This window comes from Necator americanus, chromosome I (genome assembly GCF_031761385.1).
Source record: "Necator americanus strain Aroian chromosome I, whole genome shotgun sequence".
Lineage (NCBI taxonomy): Eukaryota > Metazoa > Nematoda > Chromadorea > Rhabditida > Ancylostomatidae > Necator > Necator americanus.
The window spans coordinates 19,617,286-19,638,247 of NC_087371.1; the positions used below are offsets into that span (position 1 = coordinate 19,617,286).

Genomic DNA, 20,962 nt, shown 5'->3' on the forward strand with positions numbered 1-20,962 from the left:
TTGATGCATCACTACCTTTTGTCTTAGTATTCAGTGAAGTGGTCTTGAAAATGAAACAACCTGGTTCAGGAAAGTGCATTGAATGCTGGATACATCTGAGCTCTATACCGCTGTTGAGCGGGTGTTTACCAGTCCAGCGAATGCGTCCACAGACGATCTCTCAAAGGCATGTCGTTTCTGCGCCACTGACGATCAGTCTGTTGAGGCTTTTGAGAGTGTGAAGGTTTGTGTAAAGTTCAGAATGAAGTCTTCAAAATGCTATAATTTTTGCTTGCTGTAAGGGTATTGGATGACTGTAGTGAATATTTGATCTTGTGATGAAATTACATTTTCATCTGGGAGCAAAAATATGAAGGAGTGTTTGATGTTTGTCGAGATCACTACGATCTTGGAGAAGCGGATAACGGAGCGGATTCCGCAGAGTGAATGTGGAGGCATAAGAATAAATTATGGCAAAAGTGAGAACAATATAGGATCACATGAGAAAAAAAATCCCACTTTGCCCCAAAAAACGGTACTAGTTCGTTGTAGAAACGAACAAGCACGTAATGATCCGAGATTAGAAATGCTAACGATGCGGCGGGTGCGTGCAGTAAAAACAAAGGAACGGAGATGAATCAGTATACGAAAATAATACTAGTTCGGGTTGTATGTGAATGTTGATATATTGTTCCAACAGTCCTTACCTCTAAAATCTGAAAATTGTGCTGTGTCCAAGCTCATTCTTCATTCTCTGTTGTTGTGACATAATGTACTTAGGAGTAGCGGTTGTTGCTGATGTCATTTTATAAGATTATGATTGATGTTCTCCTTCTTAGGATCTGAAGGCTGCGTTATTAGGTCTACTGAATGTGTCACTGGAAGGAAGAAGCGACGGTGATGGAAACAGTGTTGACATTCGAAGGGCTCGGCTGGCACTGCGCACGCTTGTCAACGCAGTGAATCGAAGCAGAAAGTATGAGCTAAACTATGTATAAGCTACTATTTCCATGGTTTAGGCAAAGAGTTTGTTCAGTCAAAACGGCTTCTCGGCTTTTGAATCACTTTTATTTTGTGGTCTTAGTGTCATTTCTTTTTAAGATTCGCAGAGAGCGTTTCTGCAGACTGCTTAACGTTGTTCCGAGCTCTCCTGCGTATCCCTGAACTCCGGACTGAAACTTTTGCTGCTCTTGTGGCCCTTGCTAGATCAATGCGGATCGGTATAATGGAGACATTTTTGATTTCATTTTTTTTTATTTCAACGCTAATAATTTTGAAGTGTGTGGTCTGGAAGATTCTTACGCGACCTTGCTTGGTGAACTGGTTCTGTTGTGGGAATCCCAAGATGTCATCGATTCAGATAGATCTTGGCTGTCAGCATTTGTTTCCATCCACTTAGAGGAGGTGGCTTTTCTTTAACCGGTTCAAAAAACGTCTACGCCTAAGAATTTAAGGTTTTTCATAAAGCAGTGTAATTTAGGATTATGGGTTTCTGTCTAGCTGTTTCGGCGATCTATCATGTGATGAGTTTGCTGCTCTCCTTCACATAGCTGAAGTGCTCATGGACTCAAGTCATGCTGAAATCGTGACGAAGGTCGGTTTTTATTGAAGATAATGCAATAATCTAACTAAAGTGAAGTTGTCGATTATTTGAAGTACTGTATCAATTACACAGCTAAATTCCCTTCCTCAAGACTATATGATGCTCTTTAGCAGAGGGTGAGAGAGAAATGGGATAAAGAGGTAAAACATGAAGGAAGTAAGAAAGAGAAAATTGTTGTTCTCGCCAAACGTTGTATCAAATACTTGTCATTTAAGTAATTACGTTTTTCGTGCACTAATATCATCAGCGCTAGCCTCCTGTTTTGCAAGCAGCATGCGCATCCAATACCACCTCTTTTTTTTCTCACGAATCGGTGGTATTTGTACTTTGAACAGCTCTGAGCATCAACAACAAACATATTTGTTTCTTTGGCTAAATGAAAGCTGTTCTTGAAGCTAAAATCTGTGTTCGGGGAGGATCATGAACAGAAGTAACGAAAAAAAAAAAAAAGAAAAATGAGCTAATGATGAGATATAAAGTTCCACGTATTTACTTTTGAGAACACTTCACGCTTTTGTAGCGATGGTGTTCACATTGACAAGTGGATTTTCTTCAGAATCTATGTTTGTACATGGTTGGGTTGGAAGAAAAAACCTTCAGCACAAATTAAGGAGGATCCAATCCAGTTTGTACATGATGTGTATTTAGATATAATCAAGTCAAAACGGCGAGCAGCTCGGTGCAGTTGGAAAGCAGAAGTGGCGTGGTGGAGCTAGTGGCTAGCATCGATGTGGGACCATTACGAACTACTGCGATGAGTGGTGCTGGGAAGGATCCCCTTTAACCTCTTAACTTGTTCGCTAGCATGCTTCGCCTGAACACAAAGTGCACTCCATAACGAATATATGCGACATGAGAGCTTAAGAGGTCACAGCCTAACCGCGACGCTCCTCCGCACCGCTTCGAGCACAGCCGCTTACGCAGCTATGCCGAGCTTCATGTCGTTTTGACCAGACTATACACATCAGAATTGGTTATGCCGATCGCTTCTACCAGTGGCGATGACATAATACCTCTTTGATAGAAACCCCCTATATCAGAGTGTAAGCGAACAGTAGTTCGGTTTGCGATAAATATACTCATCATTTTACTGGAGGCGGTTCAGTCATTTGTGAAAACGTGGTCCGGCATCTGCAATTTGACGAATATATCCGCACATCGATAGAGGGAAGGGAAGGGAAGGGGAGAGGTGAGGGGGGGGGGGGGGAAGAACTTGAATTAAGGCCATCGTTCTTTGAGGATATTTTTAATGCAATCCTAACAAGAGAAATCAGTTTACTTCAGGCTCACTCCAACAACATTTCGTTTTGTGCCGACTTACTGGAGCGTATTGTGCACGATTTTGGTGAGGAAGTTTCGCATGAACGAAGACTAGCGTATATTGAACAGATCACGTATTCAATTGAAATTCTAGGTGATGCGTTTTTTTTCCAAACTCCAAGTTTTACTAAACTACTACTACTACTAAAGTACTACTAAATAAATTACTAAGTATAAGGCGTTACTAAATAAATTTTATGCTTCAGCTTCTGCTGCTCTGAGAGATTCCGAATATTCAACCCAGTTTCTAGGTCGACCAGCTGTTGTAGAGATAATAGTAGATATTCTTGAATCTGTACGTAAGTTTATAGTTCTACTATGAGAACGAAAACGTCTAAAGTCGAATGGGGTTTCAGGTTCTGGATGCGCAGTGGTTAGACGAAAACGAAGAGCAAAAAGACGGCACCCTTCAAGCTCACGTAGACAGGCCGCCGAAGGTACCAGAAATCCGTTGCGTCCGAATTCACGACTGTCCTCAGCTAAGCGCCCTATCAGCGGCGGTGCGTGACTCACCGATGGAGCTGAGAGCTACTCTTAAATGCGCTGCTGTTCGAGCGATTGGTACGTCATTTTTATTTGTACGATATCGTACGGTTGAAAACCTAAGCTGGGTTGATTTTTCGTCTTGGTTTCACTCTATAGTTGTTTAGTAATAGTACCGACTTTTCTTTTATTGTTTTGTTGTGTTATTTGTTTTTATGTATGTAACTGCTTCTCAATAGATTGAAGAAGTTGAGGTAGAACTTCCGCCCAGTTTTCCTTTATGCAAGCTTTTATAGCGTATGATTTTCTTCTCAGTATTTAGAAGTCATCCACGTACATAGCATTACTCGATCTGTAATTTGGATTCGGTTGCGACTTTTTACAGTACAGTTTGAATTTACAGTTCTAAAAATCATCTCTTTTAAGGTAATCTTTGTTGCGAGAGACCTTCACTTCGAGTAGCAGCTGGTGCAAAAGGAGCGGTTTTAGCTGTTCTTCGCTGCGCAAGACTCACAGGGAATGATCGACCCTTTATAGTATGTTTTTTTTTTGTTTTTTGCTTTCATTTTCGTTTCTTTGGGTCGTCTTTTTGTGCAGTTCCATATGTATATTGTACTTTTTCGAAAGTTTTTTGTATTTTACAAAGAACTCGGAGTTACATATCCGTACGTTTTTGGTTATGCCATTTCTAACTTTCCTTGTTTAGCTCTGCATTCTTAATCAAGCTCCTGCCGCATTTTATGTTCACAACTGGGTCGAAAACTGTGTACTTCAGTGGGATAGATTTTTTTGTCTCACCCTCATTATTGTTATATGCCTGATATTATTTATTTCTTTACAGTGCATTATGTTTAGAACATTTTTTTCTGACTTCAATAAGAACTAGTTTACGTAACTCTTATGTGATTAAATAGTGGAAGTCATGTAGAATTTCGGAGATGTAGGAATAATTGAATCCAAATTTTAACATTTGTAATGACAACATTTGTAGGTGCAATGGTCGATAGCTGCTCTGCGTCACTTGTGTCTTGGATGCCCTGAGAATCAAAGGTTCATTTTGGAAATGGACCAGGTGTGGATTATTATTTTTTTCAAAATTGACTGTGCTTTCGGTCCCATGCTGTTTTTTTTTCTAATCTTCCACTTTCAATAAATGAAGAACACCGTTTTAACGGCCACAAATAAGACGTGAGACTGCCTTGTGCTCTTTTCGATCTCAGGCATCAATCGTAAAGGAACCAACACATTGGTTTTATTAACTTTTATGAGGAATTTCACGTCCGCTTTTTATGCGTTCTCTGATTTCGTTCAGTAAAACGTGTTAGTTAACGTGTTTCACCTAGGCGTTGTCTTTTTGTTGCTTTTTCATCCTTTTTGTGGAGTCAACCTCAGGATAAACTCTGTCTTGTAAATGTTGTTTTATTTGTTTTTTTTTTCTCTGAAAGTAAGGAAAAGTTTTGGCTGACGTGAGGTCAATTCGATAAGTCCTGAGAAACGTGTTCTTGGATAATGAATGGGAGATTTTTTTAGAACTCACTTCGCTTTTTGTCATAAACTGGTTTTTCAGAAACCCACTGGAGTTATTGATCGAGAAAAGCTTCTGAAAGAATTGGGTATTGATGTCGAGGTGGAAACAACAGGCTCTGTCCGACTGATCAACAAATCTCACCAAAATTAATTAGACATTTTTTTGTTAATGCTTAAGTATTGAAATCCTTGTGTGCCGATGTTGCTGAAAGAAGTGTGTATGTGATGTTACTGGTATGTCGCGGTGTAACCGTAGAGCGTATCTACTCAGACTCGAAAAAATATTTTAAGCACTTCGAGCAAATACATGACATTTGCACGTTTTTATCACAACGTACCTGTGACTTTCTTTTATGTAATGTGAACATTCATTCTGAACATCTTTCATAACGATCCAGAGAATAGTTGGTAGAAGCAGTTATGGATTTCACTGAAATGGAACGTGCCGTTTACGGCGGCAATGTGGAAGAGGACGAAGAACTGCTCGCTGAACTATTAGCTTTGCAGCGGGAGGAGGAAGCAAAACAAAAGTACACAGTTTCTCCCTTTTTTATTTTTCCTTTTTAGCCGAAATCAGGGTAGAAATTTAGGCGTAGCACTGCTTCTGCTCCTGCCACAAGATCTGCACCGCATCCTCCAGTGAAAGCCAGAAGTGGCGCAGCGCTTGGTAAATTTTCAATATGCTTTAGTCAGACGATCGATACACAGATAGATTTTTTCGCAGGAGTGGACCCAGCGATGTTAGCTGCTGCTCTGGCTGATGATGTTGAGGTTGACGAAAGTGCGCTTGAAAATGACTCAGATTTGTTGGTACGTCTACATTCACCCTCAGAAGCTAAAGCTGATGTCAGAGTGACACACATGGCGAGAAAGAATGTGCCAGTCTGATCTTTGTAAACGTCATATAAACACGAAAAAAGTGCAATTCCTTGCTTGTCATTCATTTTCCTTCATTTTACTGTAGTCCTGCGTGCCCTCAATTTAGAGAGCTCAAAAATGCGTGAAACTTCTGCTTTTTTGGCAATGAGGGACTAATTTAATTTAGGAGACGAAAGGGAAACTCAAGTAGCCTCTGGTTGTGCCATAGCATTCAAACAATGCCATGGTGTTAAGTGACTTCAAAGAACGCACAACTTGTGGAACTACTGAAGTTACCAAGTTTATGTTGCCCTGTGTAATAAATTAGGTTGAAGATGGTTCTTTTTACATTCTTTTGTCAGTATTTTTTTCCACCATTTGACATTTAATTTTATCGGTCACTCAAGCATAGCAGTTTACTTTCCAGGAAGGAAGTTTGATGGAGAGTTATTCCAGCAGCATTTTCTACAAGTGATTCATGTCTCATTATCAGGAAGAGCTATCTGGCCTTATTGGGAGCAGCGAATGTGCACCTGCTCCTTCAACGGCACCAGTGGTTCCTCCAACTGCAGCTGCTGTGCAAGATAGCGCTTTGGTTTCAAGGCTTTGTGGATTGTTAGCAGTTTATGAGAAAATGTTACTTTCTAGCAGCAACGAAGGGAATTCGGCTAAACAGAGGAGGTGCTGAAAATTATCAGTTTTTTTGGATGATTTGGATGCTTGTAATTCTATCTTTGATTAAGGCACCAGCGATCTGTGGATAAGTTGAAAGAGTTGGTTTCTAAAGCAGAACGTGGTGGTGTTATTGATGAAACAGAAATTCCACCAGCTCCTCCGTCTTTCGCCCCAAGTGATGTAGCTGTAAGTGAGCTTAACACACTTTGACCTATTTCTGAGGAAGAGTTCCCAGCGTTGTCTTTGCAGGCAACTCCTCCTATCCCATCCGCTCCACCTCCTCCCATTCCCAAGAGAACCACTTCATCACAACCTGCTGCATCGGGATCTCAGCTACAACCACCACCACTCCCTCAGCGTTCTTCTTCTGCGTCTATTTCATCGGAGCCTGCGGTTCGAATACTTTTGCCACCGAGGATTTGTGTGCCATTTAATTTTATATTCCCAGAAGGACGGTGCAGATACGAAGAAGCAACAGATCTTATCGGTCTTGAGAAGGCGAAGGGACGCCTACGTCGCTAACGGAAAGGTAAGCTCTTTGATTTGAATGCAGTCTGCAGACGAACTGTAGAAGTTTTTAGGCTGCTGTCACTGCTATGGACAAAACTGCTGCGAAAAAATACGTCGAAACCGCCAAATTGTTTGATCAGGTTTAGTTTGTTGGACCGTAAATCCCGTAGTTTTTATGCAGCGTAAAAACTCATAGTGCGAGATGTTTGACCTTCGTAACCTTGGAAAACAGCATAGCATATTCAGCAAAGGGAAAAAGAGGAAGATTTACGCAATCAAAGTGGTGAAGTTCTTTTCTTAATTTCATATGTTTTCTGATAACTTAATTTCTTACAAAAATGAAACGGGGCATAGAAAAAAGAGAAACCTAGTCCAAAGCTTTCTAGGAATCGTTTCATGTTCTCTTTTCTTATTGACGATGTTTAGAGAGTTAGCAGCAAGCCTTACTGTTAATTTCTCGGAAGAAATAGTTGAACTGTGAAAATGATTTAGATTTCTCCATCGTCTTGAGATGAAGGAAGGAGTATTAAAATCGACACTTTCCATTTGTTCCAAATATGCAAAAATCTCATTTTTATAGGCACTGGCTGCTCTGGATTCGGCTGACGTTGATGAGCTGGATTTATCCGAAGTCCCTCCCTCACCTCCTCCGTACCATAAGATTGCAGCAACGACAACTGTGGAGAAGCCGAAGCCCACCACTTTTGTTGGCGGTCTTCAAAGTCGAATGGAGCGATTTCAAGCACTTGCGCAGAAGGCTAAACATGAGGGGAACGATAGAAAGGCCAGGTTTGCGCTAGCAATTTATTTCCCTTGGCTTATCTTATTTGGATTCTTTTAGGATGAACGCACGGATGGTTGAACAATATGCAGCTGCCATTCGCGATGCAAAAGCTGGACGTCCAGTTGCGGTCGCCGATCTTCCTTCCCTTCCTGATATGCCGCCATTACCTCCACAAAACCCTACAACAGCACCGAAGGGGCCAGCTCCAGGAAGTACTGTTTTTGTCTGCTACTGAAGAAAGGTGTCGAGTGATAATATGAATATTTGATATTGTATTTTTCAGTACGTCCTCCGCCTGCTGTAGGACCACTAGCTCCTTCTGGACAGCCTGGGAAGTCCAGGAATTCCTCTCAGCTTGAATTTCTCATTGAGCGCCAAAATGAGTTCAGACATGCTGCAATGCAAGCAAAAGCGAGAGGAAATATAGAATTGGCTAAAAAATACTTGTTAGAATCTAAGGTAGGTGCCATGAGTTTTGACATGCTCTCTCACAAATTTTATTCCTTCTCTTTTGTTTTTAAGAGAGTATTCCTAATGTTTTATTTTTTTGACATTTGGAGATATTTGTAATACATATCTGATTGCTACTTGTTCTACCTTTTTTTCGGGTACCCTGTAAGAAATTGTGTGTATCGCGAATTCTCTTCATCTAATAATTTTGCTCACTATATTTTGTTCACTTATTGTTCCTCTAGGGTTTTGATAAGATGATTGCCGCAGCTAGATCCGGTTTACCAGTTTCGATCAAATCCACTCCAATTCCTCCGCAAGCAACAACGTCGCATGCTACTCTTCAACCTAAAATTGTTCCTTCAGTGACAAGCATGACCGGAATCGAAGGTATAATTCATCATAAAGATTTTTAGCATAGAGCTGATGATTTTTTTCTGCCTTGGTAATACTTTTTTTTTAGTAATAATAAGACGGAGAACACTACGCTGTGTCGTTCAACATAAACATGTTAAGTGTAGCAAATAATCAGTGTTATTCGGGGTCGAGTTTTATAGGTCGTGGTGAGACTCTATCAATGATGGAGAAAGCATTAATCGAACAAGTACAGCTAGCTGAAAATAGTCGCATGCGTTTTACTCGACTGGGAGATGTCGGGAAGGTAAGGCGTTTTCTGGGTATTTCCTGTTTCATCTTTGTTCTTTCTATGCAAAAGTAGAGTTCATGACTGCGCTTCCATCTCTGAGGTGATTTTCTCATCTATATGAGGGTGATCGAGGTTGAGATTATGCTTTTTTTCAACACGATTAAGCGAGAATTCTCCGAAGTTTTCGATAGTTTGGAGATTTTACTATATCTAGAAAACCAGCCACGGCAGAAAGAAACCGCTCGTCGATAAAATGAAAAGATAAGATTGGAAATTACTCCTCCAGAAAACTCTATTTCAGGAGTTTGCTGACAAAAGAGTAAGTTTTGGTTGCAGTGGGAAGCTTGCAACAGGACGTATAAACCCTAACGTCATGAAAAAGCTTTGTTGAACCAAGTTTTTGTGGCTAACATGTAATCGGCTTTTTCTAAAATTGAACCTACAGTTGAAAAAGCGATTTGAATTTTCGTGAAATAACAATGTGAGAAATTTGAGATGGCCACTTTTTTTTTGGATTCCAGGTGAAACTTTTCGAAGACTGGGCAAAAGCAGCCAAGCAGGATCTTCTGCTTGTTCGTGAAGTAGCAAAGCAGGGACTAAACTTGCCAAAGTTAGTTGTTGGAATAAAGATTTAAAATTACGCGTCTGAGATTTAAAAAATCTTTCTTGTAGATTCCATTACGAAATGCGGCACATTCCGTCTGCTGATCTCTTTCCTGATCTCGCTGAAGATGTATTAGAACTTTCGATCGTTCGATGTCGGTGAGCACGCGCCTTATTTTTTCGGATTTCCAGATATTCAATGATCATCCATGTAACGGTTAGTAGTGTTTCAGAGATGTTCCACTTCCTTCTGGATATGAAGCGGCTGACGCTAATTTGTTCGTAAAATTTGTATTTCCATATCCTTCGGAAGCAAATCAAACTGGAAAGACCAAACATGTTACGGGTACCCAGAGTCCTGGTTAGTTTTCTTAGAAGACAAAATTGAAAATGGCTGAAGTGTGATCTTAGAGGGAGCGTATCACGAAATTGACGAAGTAGGGAAACCCCACGGAACTCGCAGAGTTCGAATTGTAGATCACAGAGTCTAACCTCTCAGTTTCTTCTAATCATCGTGAAAAATGGTGTGGGAGCGTCGTTTGTTCCTACGAAACACGTCCTCTTGTACACGCTCCTTTCCTCTCAACAGCCCGGTTCATTGGTCTTACCTGAATAAGGTAGTGAGAAGACCTCATTAAGCTTCGACCTCTAGCTCGTGGATGCGGCGCGTTTCAGGTTACTTCTTATTAAAAAATGCGGTCTTCCACACCGTTTTTCACGGCGATTAGGGGAAGTTGAGGTTTCCGTTCTACGTAATTTTCGTGATACGTCGTCTTCAAGCAAAAAGTAAATTTCCGCTGTTGGCAGCTGTGGTCGTTGATCAATTACAGAAAATTACTGAAATTAATTGAAAGTAAGTTAAATTGTTACAGGTTTTTATTTGGAAATCGCGTTTGATATGATACGAATTCTTTAGGTACAGCTCATTTAACAACTGTAGCTTAGTCGTTTGTAATCGTTTGGGAGCCTAATATTTTAGTTCATCCATATGTTTATTTCTGATTAAAAAAGATTACGCGTAAAAGAAAATTTGTAAATATCGGGAATCGAATCTTGCTGTGGGAAAGAGTTGTGATTTTAACTTTGCCGAAGATTGATGTCAGTCTTTCGGGTTGATCAGAAAAGCCAGTTTGCTTCTTATGTATACCTACATTTTTTGTTCGCTTTGGTTTCACTCAAGAGGGCTATTCAGAAGTACCAGCCATAATGGACTTCATGAATCGTGCTGTACTTTTTTAAATTTATTTAATGAAATTATTCATCATTGTGTAACTCATGTTATGAAGTTTATAGCAACAGTAAAAAATCAACAAAATATAGCTGCAACCGTTAATAAACCATTATTACTTTAATCTACATCATAAGGAGTTAGGAAACAACTACATGATAACCAGTCACGAAGTAGAGAGATTCATACGAAGGAGATGGTATTCTTTTGTGTTGTCAGTAAGTCGCCGCCTAACATGTTGAAGCAAGCCAATTCGACGAAGCACTGATACTTCGGTAAGACTATCAGTACAGCGTAACTGCGCTTCCGATCGGTGGATGCGTCAAATCGCCTTCGTCGCGGAAGCGTCGCGCTTGCTCGGAAGAATACGTTTCTCGGATAAGTATGCGACGACTGTGCTTTTTTTATTTTAATCCTTCATCTCCACACATTTTAACCACAATGACTGCTGTTCTAAAATAGTAGTGGTTTAAGTAAAGAGTAAGAAGTAATAGAAGAATAAAAAGAAAATGAAGCTCACCATATGAGAAATATACATCCCTATATGATATTTTTTAACCAGAAGTTCCAGTGGTTTTTCCAGAGTTCGATGAACTTGTCATCCTACAGATTGGCTCCAAGAAATCGAGAGGACACAAGCTTCTACGCGTGCTAAAGCGAATGCCGCTGAAACTCGAGGTGTGAAAAGTACATTTGACTTGGATTCCATTTCTTCGAAATGTTTCCATGGTTCTCCATGGTTCAGGTTTATCAAAAAGGAAGTTTCCTAAGGAGTGACAAACTTCTTGGTACATGCGAATGGAAGTTGGAGCGATTGGAATCAAATGCTCTGTTAGAAGAGTCACTGCCATTGAAGGAAGGCCGCAAAGCCGTTGGAGGCCTTCTCACTCTGAAGATTCGAATAAGAGAGCCACTTGGCGACGCCAAACTCACTACAGCACAACATCGATGGCTTGTCCTCGATAATTAGATCCGTGACACAATTGTTAAGGTTCCTGTGGAACAGCTTGTGCATGTTTGCTTTGTTCTAGGTCTGTGATGGTACTCTTACTCGGTGACTTTTACACTGACTCTTATGTGATCATAGCAGATTTACGTGTTCATAAAGGATTGATGGTGTGTTTTCTTCTGTACGTCAGAATCTTGAAGGTTTTGGCGCCGACAAGTTAATATTTATTGTAGTTGCAGTTTGGAATGCGGTGAGTATTCCAAAGACAAATTGAAGCTCTATTCTATGCATAATCTGTTATTTTCTTGATCTCATACTTTAGAAAGCCTACGATGCAGTAAAGAGGCCAGTCAAAACAATCTGACTTGTGATACAATTGCGTAACCGAATGTTCTGTATGTGGGCCCTCGTTAGCTTCAGATGAGGTTCAGAACTAAGCGAGAATCTCACTTTCAGTCCTATCGCTTACGCATTTGGCCAGAAGTTAGGTCGTGCTGGCGCAGCTGTGTTCACATAGTTTTTCGAGATTGTCAAACAGCACACAAGGTTGTTTGGACAGTGCAAGTTCGTACATCTCATTCCTGAGATTACGTGGCCGACAAAATGGAATGAATCATAATCGGTGAAATTATTCGGAAGGCAGTATCCAGCCATTTTCCGTTTTTTTTTTCGGGTGGCAGTAAGCAGCAAAATGGTGTCGGACAGTTTATAGGGCGTTGAATTGGTGTGGTGCGGATGCGTGGACGTGGCTCCAGTAAAACAACTGGTTCTGCCCAGAAATTGAGAGAGTACAGTTGTTCAATTGAAGGGGAACACTTTTGTCTAGGACTGTTGTATAAATGGGATTGCTCACAGTAAATAGAACAGTACTTCTTTGGCAAGGAATTGCTACGGATTTTGTCTATCTCGGTTGTTCTGATCGAAGTGATGTCAGAATCACACGTTGAGATACGGATCTTCTCGTATGGTATTACACTTCTGATTGCGTGCTCAGATAGAATCCATTAATTTCCGCCTAATGAGCGGGTTACCAAGCACAAAATGTGCTGCTTCGTTTATTATCTCACAGGAGCGACCGGTGAATCCTGCCAAAATCGCTCGCTGACACTCAGATGACTTATTTACAGAAACAATCTATTAATACTTAACCACACATTATTATTACTACTGTTGTTTTCAGTGCCAGGCTTAAACAATTACAAGAGGGGTTTGTTTCAGTAGGCTGACATGGTCATAGCATTGGTCTTATTATGAAGCATCCGAAAAAACTGGAGGACTGATCTGAGGTGATCGATTCCTCCGAACTGATAGATGTCAAGGAAGCCAGGTACGTCAAAGGAAAACATTTTCGCATTCTTCTCATTTTTGCCTTTTTTCAAGGAATAAACTCAGTCATGACCGTGATGACTGAGTTTTTCGAAAATTGATGTTCCCGGAAGCTGGAACGAGGCAGGTTCCGCTTTCTCCCTTTAATTAGCCAAATGTTTTCAGGAAATCAGGGAAGTTAGACATTTATCGTCTTGAAAAATTTGGCTATGCTGTTAATTCATTTGTCACAGGATTCAACAATGCTGAAATATCTTAGCCGCCTCATAATCCAAGAGGTTACCTAAAATTTTACTGATTGTATGAATGAGTCTTCTATCACTGCAGTTTAAGAAACCTGCTAGACTTCTACTAAGTAACGTCACAATTTAGTAGACAATTACCGCATTGGTTAGTACTATTTTGGAGAGGATGTTGGACGAGGTTCAAGTTTCAGCAAGATCCGACAGATTTATTTATTTATTTATTTATTCGCATACACCAATAGTGCACTAGGAAAGAAAGATAACCTGTCGAACATGTCAAACATGTCGTTCTTCTATTCCAGAAAGTGAAGAATCCTCTTATGACATCTACTCCCCATCCAGAGCGCTTATCATTGGTCCAATTATCGAAGGATCAGGGTTCGGACAGCCAAATTAGCCCAAGGCATCAGCACGTTTGGTCTAGAGGCGAGTCTGACGGGGATCTTAAGCAAGAGGGTTCACCAACTTTCGTGACCCTCGAAAGACCACAATCCAGACAAGCGGCAGTCAAGAACAAACCTGCCAAAAGATGCGCAACTTTGTGAGAGGCGGTTATTTAGAAGTAATGGAAAGAGGAGGTAATATGACGGAACAAATTAAAGAGAGATTTAACCACAAGATATCAGTATCCTTGTTAGCGAATGAGCTTCAGTGAGCGGAATAGACTTCATATTTCGGAAAAGAACGGCAAGACTGGCGTCGCGGTACGCTGAAAAAAATAACTATAGGAGAAAGAGTGCAAGAATGGAAAAAATGTGAAAGACAACCAATAGATATCATTGGTGGGAATCCGTGATCGAGATCCATGCCCTGTGCAAAAGGCATCAGACATCAGAGAGTTGCTAGAATAGCTGGATTAGAGGTGTGGGCAATATGGAATAGCCGAAAAAGGGAGGAGTATGCTTTTCTTACAATATGATCAATATGTGCTGTGAAGCTGAGGTTATGATCCACAAAAATCCCTAAGTCTCTTGCAGATTTACAAATTTTGAGAGTTACTCCATTCATGCTATACTCAGCCATGCGCAGATATCGTTTGGAAGCCCAGTCGGACATTTTAGCCAGTGATGTCTGAAGTGCAGTGCGTACTTCGAGGTAATTTTCGTCATCGTATATGCCGTAAATCTTAATGTCATTAGCGTACATTTGGACACTAATATGAGAAGAAGTTCTGAGCACATTAGGTAGGTCGATAGTGCAGATGAGAAACAAGAGAGGGAACAGGACTCCTTGTGGAATTCCACTTTTGCAAGGGAATTTGGCAGAATATTTGCGGCCAACTTTGACTGTCATACTCCTCATGTTAAGATGCAAGATCATCCAGTCTATAACATGGCCCCGTACTCCGAAGTACTTAAGCTTTGCACTTAATTTAGAGTTATATACTTTATCGAAGGCTTTTGACAGGTCAACGTATATCATATCAATCGATATACCTTGATTACAAGCTAAAGATCACTCAAAAATACTACCAATTAGGTTAGTAGATGTCGAAGCTTCTGCGATAAATCCATGTTGTTGGGTGGGAATCAGGTGGAACTTCTCTAGCCAAGAAAATAGTTTATCCCTGTTTATTTTTTTCAGATGAGAAGACGATGAGAAGATGAGAAGAAAAATGCCGAATTTGAAATTCTATTCTGTTACTTTTAAATTCAGAAATATAGTCTTGTTGACAAAAAAAAAATCGAATTGGCCCACGAACGCACTGGCCGTAACCATTTTTATAAGTTTTTACTTAAAAAAAACTGCAAAATCATTGGTTCAGCTAGATAGGAGTTGATGGAGAACAGGTGTAAGGGCACCATACCACGAATCTGATGTAGTGAGGGAAACCGCTGGACAAGCTAGAGATGAGGTTTTAGATTGCAGCGGGATCAGGGGTTGTTTAGCTCATCTCTCCCTAATCTTTGTAAAAAAAAACGGCGTGAAAGACTCCTTTTTTTGTACGACGATTTCAGTTGCAACGCGCCACCCTTGTACCCGTGCCGCGTCCAGCTGCGCAGTGATCAAAAGCCAGTAAGTTCTCCTTTACTGCCTATTCAAGTGAAACGAATGGATAGGTTGATGGAGACCAGAACGTATACATAGAGAAGCCCTTCGATCGAGTCAAACTGAATGAATAAAGAAGTAAAGCGGTTTCCAAGCCGTCTTTTAGGACGATAAGGGAGAGGTGAGCGATCCCGCAATCTACAACTCCATCTCTAGCTTTCCCTCACCACGTCAGATTCGTAGTATGCTGCCTTTAAATTACATCAAATTTCTCTGAAAAAGTTTGATATGTTTCCAGCAGAAGTAAACACCTTCACGCAAGTAGTACTGCATTCGTTCACTGATACACTTAATCTCCCTTAAAAAGCAAAAAAAAATCTAAATCTAATCTAAATCCCTCTTTCTGGAGACGAGCTGGGGAAGGTTAGCGGCGCCTAGATAATTCTGTTCTCCTTGAAAATAGCGGTCGGCGTGCGATAGGTGGGTTCTCTAAAAAAAGTTAAATCTAAGTAGGCGATATATATATATATAATAATAAATAAATAAATAAGGGGCGGATGTGGTGTAGAGGTTAGAGGTTCCGCTTCCTGCACGATCGATCGGAGGTTCGAATCTGCCCTAGTGCTCACCAAGCCTTTCATCCCTCCGGGGTCGATAAATTGGTACCAGACCTGTCTGGGAGGATAAAAGCACTGACTTGACCATCGGCTAGCCACCGCAAATCATTGTATAGGCTAGTTACACGTTCGCGAACAACAAACGATTCTGAATTGAAGTGAACGTGGGGGCGCATCCCAAGCGGATTGATTAACGCCAGAAACTTTATCCTTTAACTTAATAAATAAACAAAAAAAAGTAACAAGAAGGTGGCAACGAATACATATTTGAATGATTTTGATGACAATGGAATACTAAAAATTAGTGAATTTCTAATAGTTCCAGGTGAGTTTGCAGAACAGCTTTCTAGGTAATTTTCGGGAAGATCTCACAATGGTCGGTGGTTTCGCTTTTCTAACAACGTTAAAAGAGGTCTTAACCTTAGTCAATAAAACTGAGTTCGTGTTTTTGAATCCATTTAGAATTTGTCGACTAAAATGAGTGGATTTCTTGAGATGAAGTTGTGTGCACACGTGTAGTATTGGGTCTCCATGGATAATGTGTTGCTCTCTGGGATGTAAATGAACGAGGTCTATGGATGCGGAAAACGTTTAGTTCTTGCGTTTAAAGAGGTTGTGTAACTAAAACTGGAACATCGCTGGAGCATTCTTTGGTGACATGACTATCGCTTACAGTAGAAAGGATGTGCATCAATATGGCATAGAGTGTTCCTATAATTTTATTAAGGGACTTACTAATTTAGACATGTAAATTTTTGGTTCTTTTAAATAGTAGGTTAGCAGTTTGACTCCGCAATATACTACCTTTTTTAAAGTGTGTTTGCAGACATTTGCACACTCTGAAATTTAAATCAATACCAAGGAATCAAAATAGAACTTAAAATAGATGTTTGAACTAATGATATTATTTAAAAATGAACTGCAATTAAATTTTGTAGAGCGGTTTTTGTAAAGCGTCGTAATGTCGTAATGGCTGAAAGTTTATCTAAACATTTGTATTTTCTAAAAATAAACCGAAATCTGACTTCGGAGTAAAACAGCAAAGGCAATTCTTAATCGTTCTGCAGAACTGAAGGTATTTTAAATGACCAAAATTTCGTTTTTTTACATAGATTACATTGCTGGAAATTTTCTCAAGACGAAAACTGGGGAATCAGGAACGTACTGGTGATAAATTGCCAGTGGATTTGAGTGAAAGAAAAAAGTTCTCATGCTAACAGTGCAATCACGAACAATAGAAATACTTTTTTTCACGATAAAAGTCCGGTCCATTGTGCTGAGCACTTCTGGCTAGGATTCTGTATAAGCCACAATTAAGAAGAACATCCGCAAGTGTTAAGAATATCCTCAAAAAATAAATAGAGGACAAAACAATCAACAGTATTATAAGAAGGCGATTTTTTTTTCGATTAAGATTGAGAAGGGCCGGCCGATATGCTTTTGACATCCTTGACTACGTGTAGTGGACATAAGAAAATGTATTTTCTTACACACATATGTAACCAGAACGTGTAATAGCGCACTTCTTTGTAATTTAAGAACAAAATTATCCATGTATTTGCTAAAGAAGCACTTGAAATCTCTGACCACAAAGGATCGTGGGATTAACTAGTGAAGAAGCGGTCGGAAATTTTTCAGAAGCTCAACGAATCCTTCTTTTCGATGTCTTAATCTTCTTCTTATGCATTCTTGAGCATTTTTCATGGAAAGGGAGAGGAAGGGACGCAGGCAACGAAAAGACATTATCGAGAATTTCTTGCGGCATTTTATTCGAGCTCGTTCCCTTGCTGGCGTTCGAGTATCTCAGACAACCAATCTCGCATCTTTTCTTTCTAATGTTCTATCCCTCTCTTCTGGTTTCTCTCATTCCTTTTCTTGTTTATATACATTTCGAAAAGGCGCGATTTTGAAAAGTGCACAAGACTTTGTTGTCTCCCTAACATCTATTCTGTGTAATGGAATGTCAGCCTTTTATCATTCGTCTTACGACGCCTATAAACTGAAATGGGTTATCGAGTTTTTGGATTTCATAGGATTTTTTTTTGCATTCTATTATCTCTTTCATTCAGTTGGGTTGGTAGTTGTGTTTTTCATTTCCTTCGATTTTTTCTTGCCTTACTTTATTACTGAAATGCACATCTTCTTTATCTCCCACCGTTTTCGATGTACTTTGTACTTTATTTTGTAGAAATTGACTTTTAAAAACTAAGTAAATTATCCTAATTATTATGCGCACATTTCCATTACTAGAGAAAATAGAGAAAAAGAGAGCTGTATCCCGATTTCTTCTTTCTAAAGTTACTTTATAGATCCTGCTCTAGCCACGTAGAAAGCGTCGCATTCTGACACACAATTCAGATTCCGTTAGATAGTCATTCGAAAAAAAGCTTGTCAGAAATAGTTTCGGTTAATAACTCAATGCTGCTGAAGCACTCCTAGCCATTCACCTCCTGACTATTTCGATTTCTTCTCTCCCATTACGTCTATCTTTTATTGAGTCAACTTTTTAAGAGAGTTCCCAGCTATGAGGTACTCTTATTCCGTCCACGCTGTTCTTTATTATGAATTTCCGCCTAATTATTTCCCGAGTCTTGTTTTCATAAAGCATAAAGGTCTTTTTTCTCGTTCGTTCTTCTCATTTGGCTATGAACGACCTCTTCACTTTATTTTCATCTTTTCGGCATATTTGGCATGCAACTCGCGACGATTTGTTTGTTCGTCGCTGAGTCAAAAATCAACAAAGTTCGGCAAACTTAGTTAAACATGCGTTTGTGTCGCTGCGCCGGGGTCGCTTTACAATCGCCGCCATTTCGCGACAAATTTCTCGTGTTTCTTCGATCTCTCAGCTTTTCTCTTCTGGAAACATTTCCTAGATTCTGCTGGTCATTCCAGCTCCCTAAGCAAATTAGTTTACGGCCCTGAACCATGCAGTTTTTGAGCAGCGGCAGGATATTGATTCAAATGTTCTCTTTTCCTCGGCCTCTCATTCTTCTGCTAGTGATATGGTGAATGTTCCTTGTTTCGAAAGCAATTTTCGAGGGAAAGAATCCCTGATTCTTTTAAATTTTCTCCTTAAAATTCCAAAGTTCCACACAATTACTTTTCCTGGTAGGGGCTGTTCATGCGGATTTTCACGGCAGTTGCTTTGCAAATGAAGATGTCCGCGTCTTGTCAGAACGTTAGTTACGAAGTTACTCAGAATTCCAATACTGTCCCAGGTGTTAGTTATTGGCCTCTTCACTCGTACGTGGTAACTTCTCACCAAAACAAACGAGAATTCCCAGTTGACACTATATAGTCGAGTCGCGGAATTTAATTCTGATGTTGCGCATAGTTTCATGGCGCTAACCCTGCATTCCAGGGAGAATTGTTGGGAGATATGTAGGAAAAAATGCATTTTTGACCGCAGTTTTGCTGGAAAACATGTTTCCATGTGCGAGGTGGCTTTGTGGTGAATTTACTTACTTATTACCTATCTTACTGCTATTAGCTGCCTCAAGAAAATCTTTTTTGCTGAAGTATATTTTTTTTGAATGTCCTTTTGTTTCTTTCATCAGTTTTTTCTCTAGTTTCCTTTCTTCATCCACAACTCACTACTCTTCATTCCATAGGCTAATTTCTCCAACGGCAAAGTCGTGTCACGCATTGGCTCTTTCTTTTCTTTCAAAATCTCGCCTTCAGCTCTCCACAGTGATGCCATCATGAAATTGTCTCCTTCTATTTCTTCTTTTTTCATTTTCATAGCATTTCTTCGACAGCTCGAAGATATTCAATTAAGAATTGGGGAAAGTCTATCGTTTCTGGGAAAATGTAAAATAAAATATACCTTCATTAATGTAATTTCTCGCTACTTAATCTTTCTTTGCTCGCTTATTCTGAAGTAATATAGCAGAAATCAAATCTGTACTTGAGTGAGTACTATTCAGTACTCCAATACTGTCTCAGTGGATTTTTTTTCTGTTTTCTTTGCCTAGCCCTTTATAAATTTCGCCGTGTTTTCGTTGTTCTTGTGGGATTTTTTGAAATGTTAAGTCATCTTTTCGCACAGCCTGTCTTTCTTATCAGTTATCAACGCTGCCCATATTCTTTCCACTGCACACTTTGACTAATTCCACATGGAATCGCCAATAGGTTCCTGCCACGTTTCATAACCGAATTTAATCTGATTCAAACTTCTCTTGGATTAGAGTTGCTCAAAGTCATTTGTTATTAGATCTGTCAGCGCAAATTTCCATAGCAACCTCTGTTTTACTAGGTAATTGTATCTGACTTGTGGCAGAGTCCGCTCTTTTTGTTATGCGAATTATTGCTTTCGTTGTTATTTGTATTGTTCTAGAATATGTATGTCACGCATCAGAAGCAATTATGGTGCTGATTTCAGCCTCGAGGACTTGGCTTTGCTTCTCGATATTTGACTTGAATACGAAGAAAGCTCCACCACCTACGTGTAGGATTCGCTGCGTAGACTGGGTTCCAAGTGCGAACAGTTTTTTTCAAAGCTGATCGAAACTGTTAAATTATAATATCATTGCTCTTCTTTTCGTATCTCGTACCGTTACTGTATTTCGACGAAAAATCGTGAGGATAATTCAATTCCAACAACCAAATGTACTGCTTTCTTCGATTTTTTCACTGCTACTCAGTTTATCCTCCTCTTTGTCATTGCCAGAGGTCAGCAGACTTGCAATGGATAAAATCTCGTTGGAAATTAAATCACTTACTTAAGGAAGTATGGTTACGAATTAATTTGTATGCTAGGGAGTTTAGTGTAACCTCCTATTTTTTTGTCGTCTCCTACTTTTCAATCAGAGTGATGTTTATGAAATATAGCCTTTTGCATTATTTGTATCCTGTTCTTTTACGGAAAAATGCAAAATTTTCCTTTGCTGCGATTTCGTAGAATATTGAGAAGTTTAACTCATGAAGTTGCCTACGAATGGTTGTCAACACCTCGATTACCAAAACTCCTGCTAAGCGCGCGTAATTACAAATTTAAACCAATTACTGATTTTAAGCTTCGAAAATGAATTCATTTTATAGTAACGTATTTGTTAGTGTCTCCTTTGTGGGAAGCTCTATTCTTCATGGCTTTCATTGTCTAGCTAGCATTGTTTCAGCTGTTGATCCAAGATTTGCGTGGTGAATCGAAAACATTGACGTAGAAAAAAAG

The 20,962-nt window shown here is 39.8% G+C and overlaps 4 protein-coding genes across 5 annotated transcripts; 3 read left to right on the forward strand and 1 right to left on the reverse strand.

The window, feature by feature from the left end:
* Window positions 1–82: 82 nt before the first annotated feature.
* RB195_006244 (uncharacterized protein) lies at window positions 83–5,063 on the forward strand (the record flags this gene model as incomplete). Its single annotated transcript, XM_013447905.2, has 11 exons — window positions 83–223; window positions 819–955; window positions 1,081–1,199; window positions 1,259–1,383; window positions 1,460–1,573; window positions 2,867–2,996; window positions 3,109–3,197; window positions 3,259–3,463; window positions 3,812–3,921; window positions 4,377–4,457; window positions 4,953–5,063. The coding sequence occupies 11 exons, from the start codon at window positions 83–85 to the stop codon at window positions 5,061–5,063; spliced, it is 1,362 nt and encodes a 453-aa protein (XP_013303359.2).
* Window positions 5,064–5,332: 269 nt separating this feature from the next.
* RB195_006245 (uncharacterized protein) lies at window positions 5,333–11,636 on the forward strand (the record flags this gene model as incomplete). Of its 2 annotated transcripts, none has more annotated exons than XM_064179223.1 (18): window positions 5,333–5,442; window positions 5,503–5,579; window positions 5,637–5,722; window positions 6,264–6,451; window positions 6,514–6,631; window positions 6,695–6,838; window positions 6,894–6,974; window positions 7,027–7,095; window positions 7,536–7,744; window positions 7,797–7,951; window positions 8,023–8,198; window positions 8,435–8,579; window positions 8,747–8,850; window positions 9,357–9,445; window positions 9,508–9,597; window positions 9,672–9,799; window positions 11,250–11,344; window positions 11,412–11,636. In XM_064179223.1, 18 exons carry the CDS (start codon window positions 5,333–5,335, stop codon window positions 11,634–11,636), a joined length of 2,289 nt encoding a protein of 762 aa, XP_064036193.1. The 2 variants fall into 2 exon arrangements, with proteins under 2 accessions (XP_064036193.1, XP_064036194.1); XM_064179222.1 differs by having other exon boundaries at window positions 6,897–6,974.
* Window positions 11,637–11,704: 68 nt separating this feature from the next.
* RB195_006246 (uncharacterized protein) lies at window positions 11,705–13,731 on the forward strand (the record flags this gene model as incomplete). Its single annotated transcript, XM_064179224.1, has 2 exons — window positions 11,705–11,782; window positions 13,489–13,731. The coding sequence occupies 2 exons, from the start codon at window positions 11,705–11,707 to the stop codon at window positions 13,729–13,731; spliced, it is 321 nt and encodes a 106-aa protein (XP_064036195.1).
* A 286-nt stretch (window positions 13,732–14,017) lies between these two features.
* On the reverse strand, window positions 14,018–19,495 carry RB195_006247 (uncharacterized protein; the record flags this gene model as incomplete). The annotated part of the gene is made up of 2 exons (XM_064179225.1): window positions 14,018–14,622; window positions 19,387–19,495. The coding sequence occupies 2 exons, from the start codon at window positions 19,493–19,495 to the stop codon at window positions 14,018–14,020; spliced, it is 714 nt and encodes a 237-aa protein (XP_064036196.1).
* Between the last annotated feature and the right edge of the window lie 1,467 nt (window positions 19,496–20,962).